The sequence below is a fragment of the Halichoerus grypus genome, chromosome 5 (assembly GCF_964656455.1).
Source record: "Halichoerus grypus chromosome 5, mHalGry1.hap1.1, whole genome shotgun sequence".
Lineage (NCBI taxonomy): Eukaryota > Metazoa > Chordata > Mammalia > Carnivora > Phocidae > Halichoerus > Halichoerus grypus.
Window position 1 is genome coordinate 171,912,460 of NC_135716.1, and position 21,729 is coordinate 171,934,188.

Consider the following 21,729-nt stretch of genomic DNA (forward strand, 5'->3'; position numbering starts at 1 on the left):
CAAGGAAATGTTATCACCACGGGGGAGCATTAAGTAGACAAAACCAACAGGAGGCTTAGCATCCCAAGACTTGGCATAGTTTATACCCCAATTAAGGAATAGGATCATATAAAGAGAAAAAGAGTGGCCCGTCCAACACTAGCACGTGCAAGAGCAGAGCTGGGACCTCCTGCTCTGGGAACATATGTTTCCAGCTGTTAGATCATTTGGATAGTTCTATGACCCTGAACAGAGATATTGCCCTCCTCCTACCCCACCGGCACCAAGTTTCCCCGCTCTTCTGCCTGGGTCCTCCAGCCTACCTGGCACAAAGGAGTTGGTAAGGCAGGTGCCAATGGCCAGCACTAAGAAGGGAGAAATCATGGTGCCCTCTCCAAGACCTGCTTTCTCTCTCCGGCCCAGAGGTATGATCAACGTGGGTGGGAGGGGATGGGCTGGCAGTGGTCAGATGTTAATTGATGTTCCGATCCTAGAAATTAAAGGGAAAAAAAAAGACATGTGGGCCATAGCTCCAGAATTCATTCATCCATCCACTTATACATTCACTAATTCATTCATTATTTGTTGAGCATTGATCACCGGCCCGGCATGGGGCTGGGCACTGGGATGCAAACCCAGGCAGTCCCTCCCTCAGGAAGCTCAATCATGAAAACGGTCATGTAAGTATAATGAGCTTCATGCTGCAAAGTGGTTCCTTCCCCATTTCCCAGGTGAACTCCCACTTCCGGTCCATCTGGAGCCTGAACCCCATCAGAGTTTGGTCTTCCTGTGTAATCCTTCCCAAACTGCAGCATGCACCAGAATCTCTTAGAAGGAAATAGGCCCAGGGTCCACCTGCCTTCACCCAGACTCCTGAGTGCATTTCTAACAAGCTCCCAGGAGAGGATACTCCTGCTCCTGACTAGTCTGCAGCCTTTTAATGACCCGTGTTCCAAGCACAACAGAGACAAAACAGAGTCCACCCTTTCTTACAGGGACAACCACATTTGCCACATTCTCTTCTAGAACTTGGCATTTACTATGAGATATAAAAGCTATAGGAGTGACCCAAAGAAGACTGGCTGCTAAGGGTGCCCATTTCTGGGTGGTGACATTTCGGAGGACTTGATTGCCTTTTCACTCTTTTCTGCATTCCCCAAATTTTCTCCTGTGTTGAGATGTTACCTTTATAATTTAAAAAAAAACTGTTAAAACACACACATACACACACACACACACACACACACACACACACACACTGGAAGGAAATACACCAAAACATTAGCTGTGGTTTTCTCTGGGCAGTAAGACTATGAATGATGATTTCCTCTTCTTTTTATTATTATTATTTAATTTTCCAAATTGCCTAAAATGAGCATGTACTCGATGGCATAAGAAAGTTTTTAAATTGTGGTCATCCTGTCAGGATCACAAGGGGCAACCCCAATTGCAGCTGAGAATGTACTAACCCCATTGTGCATAAATGTTGCTGAAAGAGGAGAGATTTCAAAAGGCAAGAGTTTCACAGGAAAATATATTTCCACCAAAACCGAAATAAAAACGGTTACTCTCCATTTGTTGCAGGAAACAGCAGTGATGCACAACATTCTACCGTTGGGTGTCGTGTCAGATAAGAAACCACTCTGCTGCTAGCAGAGGATCTCGATTCAACCTCAAAAACGTGCATGCTGGGGACGCCTGGGTGGCTCAGTTGGTTAAGAGTCCGACTCTTGGTTTCTCTCAGGTCAGGAGCTCAGGATCCTGAGATCGAGCCCCGCGTCGGGCTCCCAAGCTCAGTGGAGAGTCTGAGATTCTCTCTCTCCCGCTCCCTCTGCCCCTCCCCCTGGTCTCATGGGCGCTCTCTCCCTCTCTCTCCCTCAAATAAATAAATCTAAGGGAAAGTACACACTGCATTTCAGTGCCCAGAGGTGAGGGCTCACCAGCACCTCCACCCACAAAACACCCAGCATTCACCAAAAGCACCATCCAATTGCACCCTTATGCTTTTCCACCTGCTTCCGCATCCACCTGGCTCCTTAATGGGGGGCAGTAGGGCAGGCAGGAACTAAAAGGAAACACTACATCTGACATCTACCAGCACTTAACTCTGAGAGGCATGATTTCTGATTTCTTTTTACTCTACCTTTTTCAAAATTTTTTTTTTTTAAGATTTTATCTGAGAGAGAGAGCAGGAGCGGTGGGGAGGGGTAGAGGGAGAGGGAGAAGCAGACTTCCCACTGAGGAGGGAGCCCGATGTGGGGCTCGATCCCACGATCCTGGGATCATGACCTGAGCTGAAGGCAGACGCTTAACTGACTAAGCCACCCAGGTGCCCCTTTTTCAAATGTTTCTAGAGTAAACCCTAACATCAGAAAGAATGCTATTAAATTGATATACAGTGTCAATACATCACAATATTATTCCAAATAGCTTAAAAACCGAAGTCACCTCTTTCAGGAAGCCTCCCGGATGGCCACTCATTTGAGGATGCTGTCTCTGAACTTCATACCACCTCCACCATTGTGTGTATGTCCCTGTTTTGAAAGTAATTCTTTTCTGGTCCATTTCCCCCACCACACTGGGAGTTTCTAAGAGCGGGGACTTTGCCTTGTTTGTCCATACTCCAGTGCTTGGCAATATTGGTAAATATTGACATCAGTTGAAAGCCAATGCTCTAAGGAGGGAGGCAGGGGGAAGGGAAGAACCACCCCAAATCCTTCCTTTGTGTGTGCAGAGAAATGCACGTATTGGCAAGTGCATAGAGTATAACTAGGGTGTCCATTCACTGCCAGGAGTGGGTGTAGATCAGTACAACCCCTTCGGAAAACTGGCGGCATCTACCAAAGCTGAAACGTACATATGCCCTCTGACCCATCTATTTCCAACAGAAATGTACACATGTGCGTTCACCAAAAGACCAGTATGGGAACATTTGCATCAGCTCTGTTCATCTGGCCTCAGAACTGCTCCACCTTCAGCAGGATGGAGAAATACACTGAGTTCTCAGAATGGAAATCTAAGCAACAGTTAGGATGAATGATCATGATCGACAACTCCACACAACAACAGGGATGAATCTTGCCAAGGTAAAGTTGACTGGAGGAAGCCAATCCAAGAGTACATAGAGAGTAATTCCCAAGATACAAAGTATAAGGACAAAGCGAGGGGTTAGAAGACAAGACAAAGGTTACACTTGAGGGTGTGGAGACCGAAGGGGGCACAAGGGACTTGTGATTGATCTGCAGGCTAGTTACACGGGTGGATTCCGTCTGAAAATCAAACAAGCGGTCGATGTGTAATATTGACACTTTTCTGCATGAATGCGTCTATGTTCCATTTCAAGAAGATAGAAACAATACTCTCTAAGAGCTTAGGTAAACAATCTATAAACACAGAATGCAAATGACCTGTGTACTGCACGTCACTGTTTATGAAGACTTCCATCATGATTTCTCACTAGTAACCCCTACAGTGGACAGAGGCGGGCTGTGATCTACTTTGCAGGTGAGAAAACCAAGGCTCATGATAGTTCACCATGCACTGAAAAATAGGACTTAATCCTCTCTGCCCCTTGGGCCCAATACAAACAAGGGTATAAGGAAAAAGAAAAGTCAAGGGTGGCCCCAGGAGATCTAAAGGGCTCATCCAGCCTGCATGATTATTCTTATTTGTTTCTCTTCTCTGTCAGCCTGATGCTCTGGGAGAGTAAACATCATTTTCCCCATCGTTGAATCCCCAACCCTGTGCACACAGAAACAGCTCTGTAAATGCTAACTTAATGAAAAGCCTCAAGATTCAGGCTGGAATGCTCTGAATTTTGGCCCCAGGGATGTGGCTTTGAGATCCCCTGTCCTAGAGACAGACAGGTGCCTTCTCGTGCTTTCTCCCACTGCCTCTGCCTGAAAAGGAGAGGGGGCTGGAACCTAGGAGACCCTTCAGAAGCCAGAGTCTGCTCTGCGGGCTCCTCCTCTTGGCCCCCACCCCCACCCAGAGGCTCCAAGCCTGCTCTCTTGGCCCTGGTGATGGGCTCAGTGGGGCCCAGTCTGGGGCTGCAGGGGCCCTGGCTGCCCACCACCCTCTGCCAATGCTCTACTAGCTCAGAACGGAGTCTCGAGTGTTTGCCAGCCCCGCTGCCCCCCACCTCCCAGCTGGACCGTCTCCACCAGGCTCCCAGCTACGTGCTCTGATTACTCATGACAAGTATGCAGAAGCCCTAACTGGGCTCTGGTCCCTGGAGAAGGAGCAGCTCCTTGGCAGGTCAGGAGAGGGGAGCAGAGGGGCTGAGCCTTGGCCCTGAGGACTGACTCAGCATCCTGGGGCAGAGGGCATGGGAGCCCCTTGGAGCCATGCAAAAAGCCAGTCCTGAGCGGCTGAGTCCCAAAAGGTCCAGGGCAATTGACAGATATAAATCACTACCATTTCTTGGACACTCATGTGGTACTGAACACTGTGCTAACTATTGACATCTGTGGTCTTACTTAATCCTCACCGCAAGTGTCATTAGCCTGTTGTACAGTTTAGGAAACTGAGCAAAGGATCTCAGCTAGTCCGTGGCCAAGTGTGATTCAATCCCAGGCTGACTCTTAGCCTCTCTGGGCCTTGGTTTCCCCACCACGGAGAGCAAAGAGAGACCAGTGCCCACCCTTTCTCTGTCCCGCCAAGAGCGAAATGAGTTTAGGGCAGGAGATCTGGCAGCGGGGGGAGTTAGGCCCAGGCGAGTTCCCCTACCTGAGTGGCCTGGCCAGGCGGCAGGTGAAGAAGCAGAGGAGGCTCAAGGCCAGCATCAGGAGGAGGAAGCTGAGGACCGCCGTGAGGGCCACGTCCAGGATGGGGGACAGAAGAGCCATCTTGGGGCAAAGAGGGCCCCACAGAGCCCCCTGTACACAGCCCCTGCACACTAGCCTTGGATGCTCTCTGCAAAGCCTTGGGTCAGTGGCCAGTGACCTGGCTTTGTTCCTTGGGGTTAATCTTTTAGGGATTAGCCCAGGAGGGACGAAGCGGGATGGGTGGGGGGTGGGGAACAGCCCATGAAGCTCCCCTCCCCCCAAGCCAGGCCTTTTCCACCCGATGCCTGTTCATTCCACTTTGTTCATTCATTCTTCATTCCCAAACATTGAGTGAGCACCAGCTGGGTCCCTGGTACTCTGTCCTAGGTACTAAGGACTCACTGGGGGAACAGGATAGACAGGGTCTCTGTCCTCTTGGAGATTCCTGACCAGCCAGGGTAAAAAAAAAAAAAAAGAGCACCTACTACGCAGTAGCCATTGTGCTGGTCACCCTGTGGGATAAAAGCCGCAGAAGGAAGGGCATCCCCGGCCGGCCAAGGTCATGATCCGTTATTCGTTTGTGAAGCAGCAACAGTGGCTGCTCGACCCCATTTACAAGCCCGGGCATGAGACTGCACTGAACCAGCCAGAGGGGGAAGCTATGTCCGGAATAAGAGGAACTGTTCTTACTGAGCACCCACTGTGTGCCTGGCCCCGTAAGACAGGCATCAGCAACCCCTCTTACAGGACGACGGAAAGAGAAGCTCAGAGTTGCAACGTTAGAGTTGGGATCTGAACCCAGATCGGCCAGCCTCCACAGCCTGTCACCCCGACCCCTGCACGGCCCCAGAACCGGGATAACACCAGCCCTGCAGGACAGCAGCCTTCAGTAAAATCACCGGCTATCCCCGGAGAGTCAGCACACACAGGCTGGAGGTGGCTGAGCGACTGCCTGCCTGAAGGTCCCTTTCTGCTTCCGAAGTCCCCTCCCCATATCTCTCTTGGGTCCCAACAACATCTCATCAAGCCAGGAGAGGGTTACAGTTCCCATTTTACAGATTCGGAAACTGAGGCTCAGAGAAGGGAAGCCACTAGACATACCCAGAGCCGACACAACACCAGCTGTGCCTATGAGGCCAGGCCTTGTCCAACTACGCCTCCCGTCACCTGGGACACCTCAGACCCCATGGTACAAAGCACTCAAGGTTAGGGGAAGAGGCTTTTACCCTCTCGTGCCAAGAGGTCCCCCCTTTCCAGAAGGGCCACTAGGCTCACCATGAAAATAGGAAATCCAGTGGTATGACTCCATGAAAGCCTCTTCTTTTTCAATAGGCCCTTCACTCAGATTGCATCAGACCCTCACAGCATGCCAGTGATACAGGCAGGGTGGGCTTATTGGCCCCCTTGACAGATAGGGAAACTGAGGCTCATCAGTAAAGTCACAAGGCCAGCACATTTGGGCCAGGCCCCAGACCACCCCCCCCCCAGCTGTGTGACTGTGGGTCAGTCCCTGTACTTCCGAGCCTACAGCCATCGCCCACTCGGGAGAGCACCTGCGGTGTACCAGACACCGAGTGGGACATACGTGACCTTAGTTTAGTCCTCGTTAACAGCCCTGAGAGCTAGATCATTTGTCCCCCTTCCCAGGCAAGGGAAGGAAGGCCTGGGCAGCAGTGGGGGGAGGGGCGGACACGGTGGTGGAGATGATCCAGGCTCACACAGATGGAAGATGCTGACCACGCCCTGCATAGGACCCCTCAAGGAACCTACCTGGAGGTCACCCCTGCTCCAGGCTCTCTCTACCACAGCTGACCCAGAGACCCTCCCTGCCCCAGCCAGCTCCCCGGGGCTGGAACAGCTCTAAGACTCCCCCCACCCTCCAGCTTCCCAGATCAATAGGAGACCCAAAGAGTGTCACCTTGTGCTCCCTAGCCTTACTTGGCTGGGCCAGAGGGCAGTTTTTTGTCCTTAGGGAGCCTCCAGGCTAGAAGTCACAGCCCTGGAAAGTCTGGGCTGGGGAGGGTCCTTTGAGCAGATCTCCCCAAACCAGGCCACAAGAATCACTTGGGGGTGAATGCAGGGGTTGGGGGGGGGCAGTCCTACTCCCAAGCGGTTTCCTGGGGAGGGGGACAGCCTGGGGAATGTATGAGAGTCATGGAGGTGTTTTTCACAGTGACTGGGAGGTAGTTAAAAGTGCGTGTTTGTGTATCTGTACAACTCCAGCCAGGGGCTAACAGTATCGCTAGGTGCTGAGGACCCGAGGAGCTTTGCGTGAAGGGAGCATAGAGAAAGAAAAGGGTGTGGCTGATTCAAATTTAAAAGGAGATTAAAGAGACACACCAGCCCCCAAATTCCCCATTCTCCCCCACAGGACCTGCTGAATCATTCTGTGAGCAGATGAGTTTGGGAAACACTGCTTTGCAGACTGTCCCATTGCCCAGATGGGAAGACTGAGGCCGAAAGAGGAAAGACTTACCCCGGTTGCCCAGCTCCTCCTTCCCGTGGACACACACAGGGAACAATCAGAATGAGAACAGGCGGAAGCCAGCACCCTCTGGGCTGTCAAGCTGGGCCTTCCTGGCTCTTTGAAGGAGCTGTGGCGGCAGCAAGTGCTGAGTGTTCCCTCAGCTGCCAGCAGGCTGGGGACTGGGATGGGGGTGGAGGGCCTGCTAGAGCACCGAACTGGGCTGCAGCAGCTGCCTGGGGAGGAACACTGCAGCTGCAGGGTCAGAGAGAGGGGACATGGAATCCCTCTCTCAGCCAAGCCTGGCGTCTCTGGCAAGCCTTGCTGGCCAGGACTTTATTCATTCACTGACGTAGGTTATTTATGGCTGCCATGAAGCAGCCTCCGGGTGTAGGGCTCGGGAAGGAATGTGTGGTGGTCAGAGTAGGCTGCAGGTCAGACCCAAGGAGGGACTTCCCCAGAGGGCACTGGGCCAGATGCTGGGGACAGGGCAAGGCTCAGCCCTCCAGCTGCTGACAGCACTCCATGTGGGCAGAAAACAGATGTGCAAGTGCCCGGGGAGGCATGGTGTCAGCCCCGCTGTCTGCCAAGCCATTGCGTCTTGAAGGCTCAGCCGAGACACCAGCTGTCCCCTGAGCACTTCCAGTCTCAACATCTCTGTACACAGTGTTCCCTGGTCTAGAATGTTCCCTGCTGTCCACTCCATGAAGTCTTCCCATCATCCTTCCACCTTGATAGCTCTGCAGAGCTGCCCCGCACCCCCGCCTCAGCCCATGCGGTGGGTACGACTCCTCCCCAAGCTCCCAGAACCTAGGTCACCCCATCAGAGTCTTAGAGAGCCACTGGTTGTCACCCCCTTACCATGGCGTGAGCTCTGCTGATGGTGGCAGCCCCAAGGCTGGCAGAGCCGGGCGCATAGCTGGGCGGCCAGGGAATGTCGGTGGCTGGGTGAGAGGGCGGTGGGGTTAGGGGGGGAGTGGCTGAAGACGCAGCTCAGCAGCAGGAAGAGCGAGCCCTGGAGCCGGGGCGCCGGGCTCAGACCCTGCCTCTGCCCCTCGAGCTGGGAAGCTAAGGGCCGCCGATCCCACCCTCTGTGTCTCCGGCTTCTCATCTGCAAAGTGGGAGACTAACAGAAACCACAGAAACTAAGGATTGTAGGAGTTAATAGACGGAGGGGCTTAAAACAGACCGCAGGGCATGGGAAGTGTGCGGTGACTGCCAGTCAGCAGCCGGGATTAGGAGTGGGGGAGGATGGACGGATACGCCAAGGACGGGCAGGGAGAGGGGCACACGAGGGTCTGGAGCAGAAAATGGACTGACCGTTCTCTGCTCACTCGGCCAGGCAGCTAGTTACCCTCAGGGCTTTCCCACAGACCTGCTTGTCTGGAAGGCCCCACCAGAGGCCCGCTGCACAGCTCCACGTGGCAGGAGGAGGGGGGTATTTAGTGAAGGGGAAGGGGGCAAGGTTCCAGTTCTTCGAGTCAAAGGGCTCCACGTCTCCACAAGGGAGCAAATAACCCACCACACAGCCCGATATGTTCTTTTCCTCGAAGGGGAGAGAGAGAACATCCAGGATCTGCCAGGAAGGTTCCACGGATGGAGTGGAAGCAGGCCAGGCTGGAAGGATTGGGGGGGAGGGGTTGAGATGAACAGAGACAGAGGGTGCCCCTGACAGGTGGGCAGAGGGGGCAGCCCAGACCGGCCACAAAGGGCTCTGCTCGCAGTGCTCAGCCCGGTCGAGAGCACGTCCTGCGTGTCCCTGCACACGGACACGCCAGCCCATCTTACAGGTGCGGACGCTGAAGCTCAGGCGTGTGCCACTTGCCCGAGGCCACACAGCAGAGCTAGAATCAGAGGCCTCAAAGGCCTGGGTTCTGGAGCTAAAGCTTTTCTGGGGCTCCCTGGGGCATCTGGATGGTCTGGATGCCACCAACTGGCTCTGTGGGCAGAGGACTGAAGCCAGTCACGGTCCCACTAGTGGGAGGAGAGCTGACAGGGGGGTGGAAGGGGGGATGGCAGGGCACCGAAACCCGTGCCTGGGGCCTGAGATGGCTGAGGGCCTGGCAGAGGAGGTCAGGGATGGCTGCTCTGTGGGCACACAGGCTTCCAGCATCCCACGGACAGGACATGGGGGGGGCATTGCTGTGTTCTCTCTGAGGTGCCTGCCACCCCCATACTTGGGTACACTCAGCACTCCTGCGGCAGGAGCCCCTCTGCTACCAGGACACCGGACTGTCCATCCTTGTTCTCACAATCGACGACACGATAAGGCAGGCACAGGGAGGGTGCACGCCTCCCTGGGGTCACACAGCACGTCAACAGCAGGGACAGGGCTCCAGAGGAACCAGCTACGATGTGGGGGCTCTGACTGGAAGCACAAGGCAGTCTACAGCCTACTGCCAGTGTCTTGGAATTCCAGACATGAATGATCTGTGTCACCCGAAGAGAACCATTCAAACTGAGACCATTCTAAAAAAGCCCTCATTTCACACTTTGTCATTGTGTTCTTAATCACAGCAAACCTTTTCATAGCCCTTACTATGTGCCAACCATTGTTCGGAAAACACTTTACCTCCATCCACTCATTTAATCCCTACAATCACCTGCCACGTAGGCACTATTATTACGCCCATCTTGCAGGTGACAGAGCAGAAGCACAGAGAGGTTAAGTCCCTTGTGCAAGGTTACATAGCCAGTAAGGGGCCGAGCCAGATCTCAACATTCCTCGTGGATGTTTCTGTCTCCCAGGGCCAAGCGTAAACCCCTAAGCAGCCGGCGAGCCTAGAAAGGAAGCACGTTTGCTCCAGCTGCAGCATGAGTAGTCCGTGTCTGTGGATGAATGGACCACGTGCAGCTACTATTGGGCTCGGGCTCCTTACACACTCATCCCACGTCACCCCAGTCCTCTGAGGGAGGACTTCCCCTTATCCCCACTTACAAAAGAGAGGTGAGGTGAGGTGACTTACCCGAGGTCACGCGGCATGAGTGAGCCTAGACACACGCCTCCTCCCCGCCCCACCCCACCCCTACTCCAGCGGTTCCTTGAGCAGATCACTGGACCACCCCGGCTCTCCCCACTCCCCGCCCCCCAGGCCCACGCACCCTGGCAGCCTTCCCGTGGGAGAGGAAGCCACCATTCCACAGCCCCCACGTGGGCCCTGAGAGAGGCCGCGACAGCTCGGGATGGGGGAAATAGGCAGTGAACTTGTAACCTGCTGGGCAGCGGCCAACACAAGCAGCATCCCTGGGTGGCATGTGCAGGGGGCTCGCAAGCACCATGCTGGCATCAGGGCTGGGAGTACACGGATGTTCCCAGAGATAGCACGCTGCAGCTGGCCCTGGATAAGCACGTCCCTCACATTCCCGGAGAACCTTCCAGCAGGAGGAGGAGACTGCTGCCCCTAGTGCATTTGCCAGGGACCCCAGGAGGTGGCAGGGCAGGGAGACCACCTCGCCCCGCAGGAAACCTGAGCCCACGGAAGTGAGGGTCCTACCCGAAGGGTGCACAGCTCAGCAGAGTCCCCATCGCTTACAGGTTTCTCGACCTTGGGCACGTCACTTCACCTTTCTGGGCCTCAGGATCCTCCCGTGTCCCAGGCAGACCATCACCGTATGTGCCTATGTCGCTGTACGATTGTAAGCATAAGAATACAATAAACCGGGAGATAAATGCCCCGGGCTTGGCACATTAAAACACTCAACGTTAGCTGGTAGTAACGGGCAGAACGAGCATGCCAGGCCCCTTCGAAGCACTTCACATGCACTGACTCGCCTAACCCGCACAGCAACCCTTCCGTATGGGCCATCAATGCTCCCACGGTACAGAGAAGTTCAGTAACTTGGCCAAGGTCACACGGCTATGAACAGGACACTATGGAGATGGAAAGGGAGAGACTCTTAATGGAGCACCTACTATGTGCTGGAGCTTTTGGTTCCGCCTTCCAAGGATCCTATGAGGTGGGAATTATCAGCTCTGGGTCAGGAGACAACACTGAGACTCGGGAAGTAGGAGGGAGGAGCAGGGTCACACAGCCATCGCGTGGGAGAGCTGGGATCTAGGCCAGGCCTGGCTGGCTCCACAGCCAGTGTACTTGCTACTACCCCCATCCCAGCCATCTGCCAGGACAACTTCCATCACCGGTGGTAAGAGCCGGAGGCCTCTGCCGCCCCAGGTACAGGGAGCCCTGCGTCAGTGTGCCGGATGATCTCGTTCCGCCTGTGTATGCGTGCGCACTGCAGTCCTGGCCCCGAGTGCTGCAGGGCATCCGTTGTGGTGTGCCCGGCCCCTGCCCCACCGCCCCACCACCCCACCACCGGCCCTGAAGTCAGGCTGCTCCCTCCGCCCCCTGCCAACTCCCCTTGGGCGGCCTCCATAAGGGGAGGGGCTTCGCTTGGTCACATTGTCTCCCTCCCGCCCAGGACAGCCCTTTCCAGGTTTGTAACTCCTCGGAGAGGCTGAGATGGGCAGGGGCAGCCCAGGGGTACAAGTCAGGGTCCTGGCCAAATAGTCAAGAGCTGTTTCTTCCTCTGTGAAGCAGGGATAATAAATGCCACTCTGCCTCCATGATCAGCTTCTTGGGAGGGAAGGAACTTTTCGAACTGTAGAGTGCTGTGCAGATGTTCCGACGGCTTTCCATGGCTCCCCTTCTGATGACCATAGTGGGTATCTGCTGGGATCTCTGGCCACCCGGAATCCATTCCCCCTTCCTGACAATACCGAAGTCTCCTTGGACAGCAGCCCTCCCCCTCTCAGCCCCGTGGTTTGGATGGGATTGATCCCCAGCCCTGGCAGCTCCAGGTGGGCCCTGATTGGCTTACACTGGAAGACTCTCCACCTGGATGGTGTGTTGTTAAGGTTGAGGCCAGTGGCAGGGAGCACTGTGTGGAGCCTAAAGGTGGAGCAACTCCTTAGAATCTGGAGTCTTGGGTAACATTGCTTGAGTCCCTGGATGCAGCTGTGCCTGAAGCTCACTTCTGAACATCCAGGTTACATGAGCCAATTCGTTCCCCTTATTGCTTGCCTTGGATTTCCTGTTTCTTGGAACACAGTCTGACCTCAGAACTCCAGTTCAGTAAGTTTTTCTGATCCCCTTATAATGTAAGCAACTACATTATGTCATGCTCAGCCAGCTGTTCTTACCAAAGGAAAAAGCTTGCAAACAAGCTAAAGATGGGTCAACACATTTCAAGTGCAACTGAACACAAGTTAGGTTTTCTTTTTGGAATCTATAAACCCTTAGAACCATAGGAGGTCTTTGAACAGGACCTAACAACCCTACTACAGGCAGGACTGAGACCCTCCCCTTCCAACAGCTGTTGTCAGTGGAGTTTAACTCTTTGACCCGTTCCAAGTGTCTACTGTGTGCCCGGCCCTATGCTCAGCACTGCAGGTGCAAAGCTCTGCCTTGTAGGCCCTTCAGTCTAGTGAACCCATTTTCACTGGGTTTTATACAAAAACCCCAGGAGGTCGGAGTACCGGGGGGAATACTGCTACGCCCATTTCACAGAGAAGGAAATGGAGATGCAGAGAGGTGAAGTGACCTGCCCAAGATCCTTCTGCTAAGGAGGGGCCAGGCCAGGCCATGCTCTGGGATCTGCCTGGCTCCAGACCCTGTGCTTTCTCTCCTAGCCCTTGGGGTGCGGGGTTGGCACAGGGCTGTCATTGTCCCGAGGCAGCTCATGCCCTCAGAAGTCAGAGTGGCTTAAGGAGGTGAAGAGGAGGGGGCTCAGTCAGTAGAGAGTGTGACTCTTGATCTCAGGGTCATGAGTTTGAGCCCCACGTCGGATGTAGAGATTACTTTAAAAAATAAATAAATAAAATAAATGCAATTAAAAAAAATTCTAAAGAAGAAAGCCAAGTATCATGGGCTTCCTGTTTGCCTGAGGCTCTTGGCTCTGTGAGAAGCCGCAGTGCTCAGGCCCGTCCAGCTTTACTATCCTATGGGACTCTCCTCCTGCAGGCTGTGGCCAGAGAGGGACCAGGCACCACCCAGAAATCTAGGCCCAGATGCTTTCACAGGCAGCCCTGGGCACCCCAAATGAGCTGTCCCAGCCTCTACCCTGCATCTCCAAGATCCAGCTGGTACTGACTGAGCATCGCCTACACACTAGGGCCTTCCCTATTTGTTATTCCACCAACATTCGGTGCACCGCTGTTTACTGAGCACCTACTACGGCTGGAGGGTACTCTACGCGCTGAACAGAGCCACCCAAATCCCTGCTGGGGTGAGCAGACAACAAAGAAGGAATAAAGTCAACAGGATGCCAGGTGGTGCTAAGCCTGACGGAGAAAAAGGAGGCAAGGAGGACTAGCAGGAGATGGTGCGAGCAGTTTTAAATAGAAAGGTCAGAGAAAGGCTCACGCAGGAATCATCTCATTTGCCCTTGCAGTAATCCCTCGCAGCTGAGCATGTGATTCCCAAACTGCAGATAAGGAAACTTCAGGAAGCTTCAGGATTAAATGTGGTGTCCGCCTACATACGGTAATCTAACCAGGGGCTGCTGGGCTCCCCGATGCCCTCTCCCCAACTCTACCAAATGGCACTCGAGGCCCTTTTGCAGATGATGCAAGCAAGGCTCTGAGAGGCAAAGCCGCAAGCCCAGGCCCGCAGGTGCACAGAGAGGCTGGGGTTCAGCCCCGGTGCCACCCTGTGCAGCTGCCTCTGGGCAAGGCCCACATCTACTTCCGCAGGACTCGCAAGCTCTGGGCTTGTTGAAACTCAAGCCTCCTCTTTGCTGATTCCCTGTCCTCCAAGAGTCCCCTTCGCTTTCCCAGAGCCCCTGTGGCTTTCTATCCCAGGTCATATGAGCCCCTAATTAACTTCTGGCCCATCACTAAACCCACATTTGTGTGAAACCTCCTAAGACATCCTGTGTATGGCCAAGGGCGGGCAGACAGCTGGAATACACGTGTAAGGGGGTGGGGAGCTTCTCACTGAGCTTTCCCATCTGGGATCTGTCCGGGAATCCCCAAAATCCCTGTGTAATCTTTCTGAACCCTGGAGCATAGCGGAAAGACCTTGGCCATGGAGGCGGCGGCCATGGGTTGAGTCTGTGCAACTTTGAAAGTGACTCTGCATCTGGGGCTGCAGGATCCTTATCTGTCAAACAAGGTTAGTCAACCCCGTCTTGCAAGGTTGTTGTAAAGATAAGATGCCAAGAAGAGTATCTGTTAAGAGATAAAACTCAATAGAAAGCGTATTTAGAAAACATTTAGCAGGGCCTGGCAGACAAACATCAAGAATTTGTTGAACTAAATAGAGAAGTTTGCATAATGGTGAACAACCACCAGCAACAGAACAATAGCTGTATTCATCATGCTCCTACCCTCTGAGGTAGGCATCCTCAGTACCAACCCCGTTTTACAGAAGAGAAAAAAAAAGCACAGAGAGGTTAAGTAACTTGCCTATGATCACACAGCAGGCAGTGGTAGGGCTGGGACTAGGAACCCGGAACCTCTGAAATACAAACTTTCAACCATTACGCCAGGTTAGTAAACTGAGGCATTGAAATACAGTGATTAAGTGCTGACCCAGAAAGGGATCATGGGCAGCCCCACTCCAGAGCCTTCACTCTTAACTACCCCATCAGCTTGTCAGAGCCAAAAGAGACTCTAGGAATAATCTACCCTGACACTCTCGTATTTTTTTCCCAGCAGGTTCCTGAAATCCAGAGAGGTAGTATGACCACCACCCCCCCACCACCCCCAAGTCAGACAGCCAGTGAGCTGAAGAATCAGGACAAGCAGCCAGGTTTCCTAACTCCAGAACCCCATGCCATCACTGGGTATCACACTGACCATAAGGGGCCATCAGGGAAGGTGGCTCAAGGATGCACCAGAATTTTTCCAGCAGAAGTGGAAGGAAGGCAGTCTCAGCAGAGGAAATAGCCCATGCAAAGTTCTGGGAGCCATGAAAGTCTTTTTTTTTTTTTTTTTTTTTTTGGAGAATAGTAAGCTATGAGGTGCATGCAAAGGTTGGGGCAGGGGCAGATGATGAGGTTGGCTTTTCATATTAAATACTTCCACCTTGTTCTTTTTTTTTTTAATACTTTCTTATTCTGTTCTATGTTGCCAACATCTTTCCTTATTTCTTTTGCACACTTCTAATGCTTATTTAAAATTCTTGGTCCAGGGTTGCCTGGGTGGCTCAGTCGGTTAAGTGTCTGACTTCGGCTCAGGTCATGATCCCTGATCCCGGGGTCCTGGGATGGAGCCCCAAGTCCAGCTCTACGCTCAGCAAATCCCTGTGCCCCTCCCCACCAAGCTCCTGCTCAAAGCACACGCTCACTCGCTCTCAAATAAATAAAATCTTAAAAAATATAAATAAAATCAAATTCTTGGCCCATCTGTTCTAATACCACGGACTCAGCGGCACCCCTAATCAATGTGCTCTTTTTCTGTGGCAGCCACCGTGCTCCAGGTGGTGGCGCGGTGGCTGGCCGTGCAGTGGGAGCAGGGATGCCACACGGTCCTGAAAGGAACAGTAAGGGAAGACAGCCGGCTCCTGGATCCTCTTCCTCAAATTAACACCCGAGTAACAAAACAGCAAAACAGCAAAACGTCACTAAGCCTAGGAAATTATGGAGAAAACAGAATCTCCTGGGGAGACCCAAGGGGGTTTTAAACTGGTGTGTGGAGGGGGTTGGTGTGGCAGCCAGGAGAAGGAGCGGGATGTAGTCTTTAGGGTGGTGGAACACATTAGAAAAGAAAATCAGGTTTGAGTTCTGCTCTTACCCCTTTGCATCAGGCCTTCCCCAGTAGACACTCCCTTCCCCAGCACACCCACTGCCCTGGACCACTCGCTTGGACCTGAGTGTCTGCTCAGGCAGATGGCCTGAGTGTCTGCTGGGGCAAAATGAGGGTGAGGGGCGCCTGGCTGGCTCAGTCGGTAGAGCATTCGACTCTTGATCTCAGGGTTGTGAGTTTAAGCCCCAAGTTGGGTGCAGAGATGACTTAAAAATAAAATACATATTTTTTTTAAAAAATTCTATTTATTTATTTGCCAGACACAACGAGAGAGAGACAGACAGACAGACAGAGAGAGAGCGCTCACAAGCAGGGGAGGGGCAGAGGGAGAGGGAGAAGCAGGCTCCCCGCTGAACAGGGAGCCCAATGGGGGATTCGATCCCAGGACCCTGGGTTTATGTCTTGAGCTGAAGGCAGACGCTCAACCGACTGAGCCACCCAGGCATCCCAAAAATAAAATCTTTAAAAAAAAATGAAAGAAAACCACACCCAACAACCCTGGAGCAAAATCAGGGCAGTGCAGCAGGCAACGTGTGGTTGCGGGAATCAAGAGGAAACCGACAGGCCTCTGGTCTCTCCACCACCCACCCCTTCTGTTCCAGACCTCAGGGCTGGTGGATTCTGGCCTAACCAGATAGCCCCCTTCCCTGCCTGCTGCGCCCTGGGGTGCTGGAAGTGAGGCCCAGTGCTGGGGCGCTGGGTTACCTGGGGAGGGGAATGGCAATGCCCAACTGAGGGTCTCCACTCTAGGCTGTCATCTACTTGGGCTCATTGGTGTGGACAGAGACTAGGGTCAGGCTTAGATTCCTAGCCCAGTATGCAGCACCAGATAGAATTGCTGAACCTACCCCCCTGACACACACACCCGACCCCCCGAGAAATTAGATCACGGGTTAAAGAACAGGGAATCCAAGGAACACAATGGCTTCAAAACAAACTGATTAGATACCACTGGAATCAGCTGTATTCAACAGATGGACTGAGAATTTTAAATAAGCATTAGAAACACACAAAGAAAGTAAGGAAAGATATTAGCGATATAAAACAGATCAAGTGTTAGAGAACCCAAGTGGAAATATTCTGTATGAAAAACCAGTTGAAATAATGAAGGTAAGAAGTAGAGTGGAAATAGGAAACAGACACTTCCAGGAAGAAGCCAGGAAGGATTAAGAAACAGAAGATTAAAGAGAGAGGGTAAAACATCAGTTAAACATTAAAACGTCAACCCCAACCTTACTCCATTATTTGAAATGGATCATAAACCTAGTTACAAAAGCCAGAACCATAAAGCTTCTAAAAGAAAACATAAGAGGATATCTTTGTGACTTTGGGGAAGACAAAGAGTCCTAACCTCATAAAAGGAAAACAAAACAAAACAAAACAAAAAAACTGATAAACTGGACTTCATCAATAGTTAAAATTTCTGCCCATCAAAAGATACCATAAAAAAAAAAAAAGATGCTATTAAGAAACTGAATAGACTGAGTGCGTGGGTGGCTCATCCATTAAGTGTGTGACTTCGGCTCAGGTCATGATCTCAGGGTCCTGGGATCCAGACCTGCATCAGGCTCCCCGCTGAGTGGGGAGTCTGCTTCTCCCTGAGCCCACTTCTACCTCCTTCCCTCCCCCGTCCCGCTTTGCCCCTCCCCCACTCACACATAAATGAAATATTTAAAAAAAACTGAAGAGACAAGACATATAATGGAAAAGAACATGCATAGTACATATAACTTACAAAGGACTGTATCCAGTAAATAACTACTAAAGTTGACAATCAAATGATTAACAACCACCCCTCCTACACACACACACACACACACACACACACACGCACACATGGGGAAAACTGCTCAGCAAAAAAGGTGTGAACAAAGAACACAACAAACAGATGTATTGGGCGCCTGGGTGGCTCAGTTGGTTAAGCGACTGCCTTCGGCTCAGGTCATGATCCTGGAGTCCCGGGATCGAGTCCCGCATCGGGCTCCCTGCTCAGCAGGGAGTCTGCTTCTCCCTCTCCCGCTCCCCCCTCTTGTGCTCTCTCTCTCTCTCACTCTCTCTCTCAAATAAATAAATAAAATCTTTAAAAAAACAAAACAAAAAAAACAAAAAAAAAACCAGATGTATTTCTTTCTTTTTTTAAAGATTTATTTATTTATTTATTTGAGAGAGAATGAGAGACAGAGAGCATGAGAGGGAGGAGGGTCAGAGGGAGAAGCAGACTCCCCGCTGAGCAGGGAGCCCGATGCGGGACTTGATCCGGGACTCCAGGATCATGACCTGAGCCGAAGGCAGTCGCTTAACCAACTGAGCCACCCAGGCGCCCCAAAACAGATGTTATTTCAAAAACATTATGCTAAGTGAAAGAAGCTAAACATAAAAGAATACATGCTGTGTAATCCATCTATATGAAACTCCAGAAATGACCAATCTAATCTACAGTGAAAGAAATCAGAATAAAGATTGCATTTGGGAGGCAAAACAGACTGGAGAGGGGCATGAGGGAAATTGCTGGAAAGACAGAAATGTCTTTTTTATATCTTGGTTTGGGATCATGGTTACAAGGTAATGTATACTTGTCAAAACACACAGAATTGCACACTTAACATCTGTGCATTTTATTGTACGAAATTGTACATTAACAAAAAGAAGTGTAAGTGCCAACATCTAGATATTTCAAGAAATAATGAAGATAACCTTAGAACTAAAGAAAGACCAAAGATCTCCCTTTGAAAAGGCCCCAAATATACCAAACAGGACAGAGAAGGAAAAATGCACACTTAGAAATATTACAGTGAATATCAAAAGACAACAAAAACATTCTAAAGCCTAGAGAAAAACAGATCACTTACAAAGGAATAGGTATCAAATTGAATTGACCAAAGTACCAAAGGAAAAGAATCTGAACCAAGAATTTTATATCCAGGGATACCTTGGTGATTCAGCTGGTTAAGTGTCTGCCTTCAGCTCAGGTCATTATCCCAGGGTCCTGGGATCGAGTCCCGCATCGGGCTCCTTGCTCAGTGGGGAGCCTGCTTCTCCCTCTGCCTGCCACTCCCCCTGCTTGTACTCTCACTCTCTCTCTCTCTAGCAAATAAAATAAAATCTTTAAAAAAAAAAAGAATTTTATATCCAGCTAAACTGTCATTCAGATACTAAAGTCTACATTGAAGGGCTCACATTTGTCCAAAAAGACACCCTCTAAAAAACTTTAAGTTTTTTTAAGATTCTATTTATTTATTTGACAGAGAGAGAGAGCACAAACAGGAGGAGTGGCAGAGGGAGAAGCAGCCTCCCTGCTGAGCAAGGAGCCCCATGTGGGACTCGATCCCAGGACCCTAGGATCATGACTTGAGCCAAAGGCAGACGCGTAACTGACGGAGCCACCCAGGCATCCCTAAAAACCTTTTTCAGTAACTACTTAAGTAATACAAAAATAAGCAGATACTAAAGGTATGTGAAGGCAGAGCAAATAACAAATAAAATTTAGTGTTTTAAAAAAAATTCCCAGGGCAAAGAAAAGAACAAGAGGAACATATATCTAAAAATAACTCAGTGCTAAAAAATCTGGAAAATTTTAAATGTGATGTCACAGGGGCTGAAGGGCAAGTCAGTGAATATGAGGGCTTAAGAGGGAGACCTGGTCTTTGTATGGAAAAATTATAGCCGGCAATCTTTAAGTAATAAAACATTAAAATGAAAGAAAAAGCAAGATAAATTGAAATAAAAATGTAGGAGGGCAGAAACAAAAGTACATAGACACATTCTTTTCAGGAACACTCAAAACATTTTAAAAATCATCACATACCAGGCCATAAAATGAGTCTCTTTTATTTTTATTTATTTTTAAGTAATCTCTACACCCAACATGGGACTCAAACTCAAACGCAAGATCAAGAGTCGCATGCTCTACAACTGAACCAGCCATGTGCTCCAACTTTCTCATTTTATTTTATTTTAAAGGAATAAAGGATTTTAAAGGATGCTTCATTATTTTTTACTTTTTTTAAGATTTATTTATTTGAAAGAGATTGACAGCACATGGGGAGGGGCAGAGGGAGAGGGAGAGAAGCAGACTCTGCTAAGCGCAGAGCCCCACTCAGGGCTCGATCTCACAACACTGAGATCATGACCTGAGCTGGAAATCAAGAGTCACACTTAACCGACTGAGCCACCCAGGCGCCCCTCTAAGTCTCTCATTTTAAATGACCGGTTTTCACATAGCCACATTCTCTGACAATGGTACAACTAAGTTAGAAGTCACGTTCTTTTGTTTTATGTTCTTTAGAAATCATGTTTTTAAAAGGACAAACAATTCCCTATACACTCAGAGATTAAAAACATCTCTAAATAACTCATGGATCAAAGAAGAGTCGTAGTAGAAATCTGAAATTACTGAGAACTGAGTGATAACAAAAACATTTATGTATCAAAAATTATAGAACGCAGCAAAGAAAGGGTAAAAATTAATGAGTTAAGGGGCGCCTGAGTAGCTGAGTGGGTTAAGCATCGGACTCTTGGTTTCAGCTCAGGTCATGATCTCATGGGTGGTGGGATTGAGCACCTCATGGGGCTCCGTTCAATGAGGAGTCTGCTTGAAGATTCTCTCCCTCTGCCCCTATGCCCATCCCCCTCGGCTCTCAAATAAATAAATGGATTTTTTAAAATTAATGAGTTAAGCATCTAACTTAGGAAGTTAGAAAAAACAGCAACCCAAAGAAAATAAGATTATAAAGAATAGTAATCAACACAACAGAAGACAAAGATTCATTTGAAAAGATCAAAGCCACAAGTCCTTTAAAAAAAATCAAAACTTGAAGATTAATTTAAAAAAATACAAAATAGAGGTAAGACACAACTATTATGGAAAAGGGGATACAATTTCTCCCTTTTCCTTTTTCCCTTCCCTTCCTCTTTTTTTTTTTTTTTAAGATTTTATTGATTTATTTGACAGAGAGAGCAAGAGAGCACAAGCAGGGGGAGCAGTAGAAGGAGACAGAGAAGCAGGCTTCCCGCTGAGCAGGAAGCCTGATGCGGGGCTCGATCCCAGGACCCGGGATCATGACCTGAGCCGAAGGCAGACGCTTAACCGACAGAGCCACCCAGGTGCCCCATGTCTTTTCTTTTCTTTTCCTTTTTTCCTTTTCAGTAGGCACCAGGCTCAGTGTGGAGCCCAATGCAGGGCTTGAACTCATGACCCTGAGATTAACACCAGGGCTGAGGGGCGCCTGGGTGGCTCAGTTGGTTAAGCATCTGCCTTTGGCTCAGGTCATGATCCCAGGGTCCAGGGATCGAGTGCCACATCAGGCTCCTTGCTCAGCGGGGAGCCTGCTTCTCCCTCTGCCTGCAGCTCCCCGTGCTTGTGCTCTCTCTCTCTCACAAATAAATAAAATCCTTTAAAAATAAATAAATAAATAAAAGACTGCTAAATTGACCTATATTCAATTTTAGAATGTCAGTTTCCAAAATATGATTAGACTCAGGAATATAAAGAACTATGACAAACCAGTAAGAAAATGCCAAAAAAAAAAAAGACAAATAGAAAAATGGGCAAAAGACATTACCAGAAGAGGACTCACACATATACTCAACCTCGCTGGTAATCTGGGAAATGCAAATCAAGTCTACAACGAGAAGTTGTTATACTTATTGGATTGGAAAAAATTAAGAAGTCCGACACCATGTGTTACAGAAGACACGAACAGCAGGACTTCTTATACGTTACCGGCGGGAGGGCAAAGAGATCCAACCATTTTGCTCTTTTTTTTTAAAAGATT

At 50.3% G+C, this 21,729-nt stretch overlaps 1 protein-coding gene across 3 annotated transcripts in view; it reads right to left on the reverse strand.

Moving 5' to 3' along the window:
• ALPL (alkaline phosphatase, biomineralization associated) overlaps window positions 1-21,729 on the reverse strand; it is a 52,885-nt gene that overhangs the window by 17,441 nt on the left and 13,715 nt on the right. For 2 of the 3 annotated variants that reach the window (XM_036109296.2, XM_078073701.1), the window contains exon 2: window positions 303-469. In XM_036109296.2, coding sequence (XP_035965189.1) covers window positions 303-363 — 61 coding nt within the window. In that variant the 5' untranslated portion in view covers window positions 364-469. Of the gene's footprint in view, window positions 1-302; window positions 470-2,427; window positions 2,549-21,729 lie in introns of those variants that run through there. The other variant, XM_036109297.2, reaches the window with a different exon arrangement.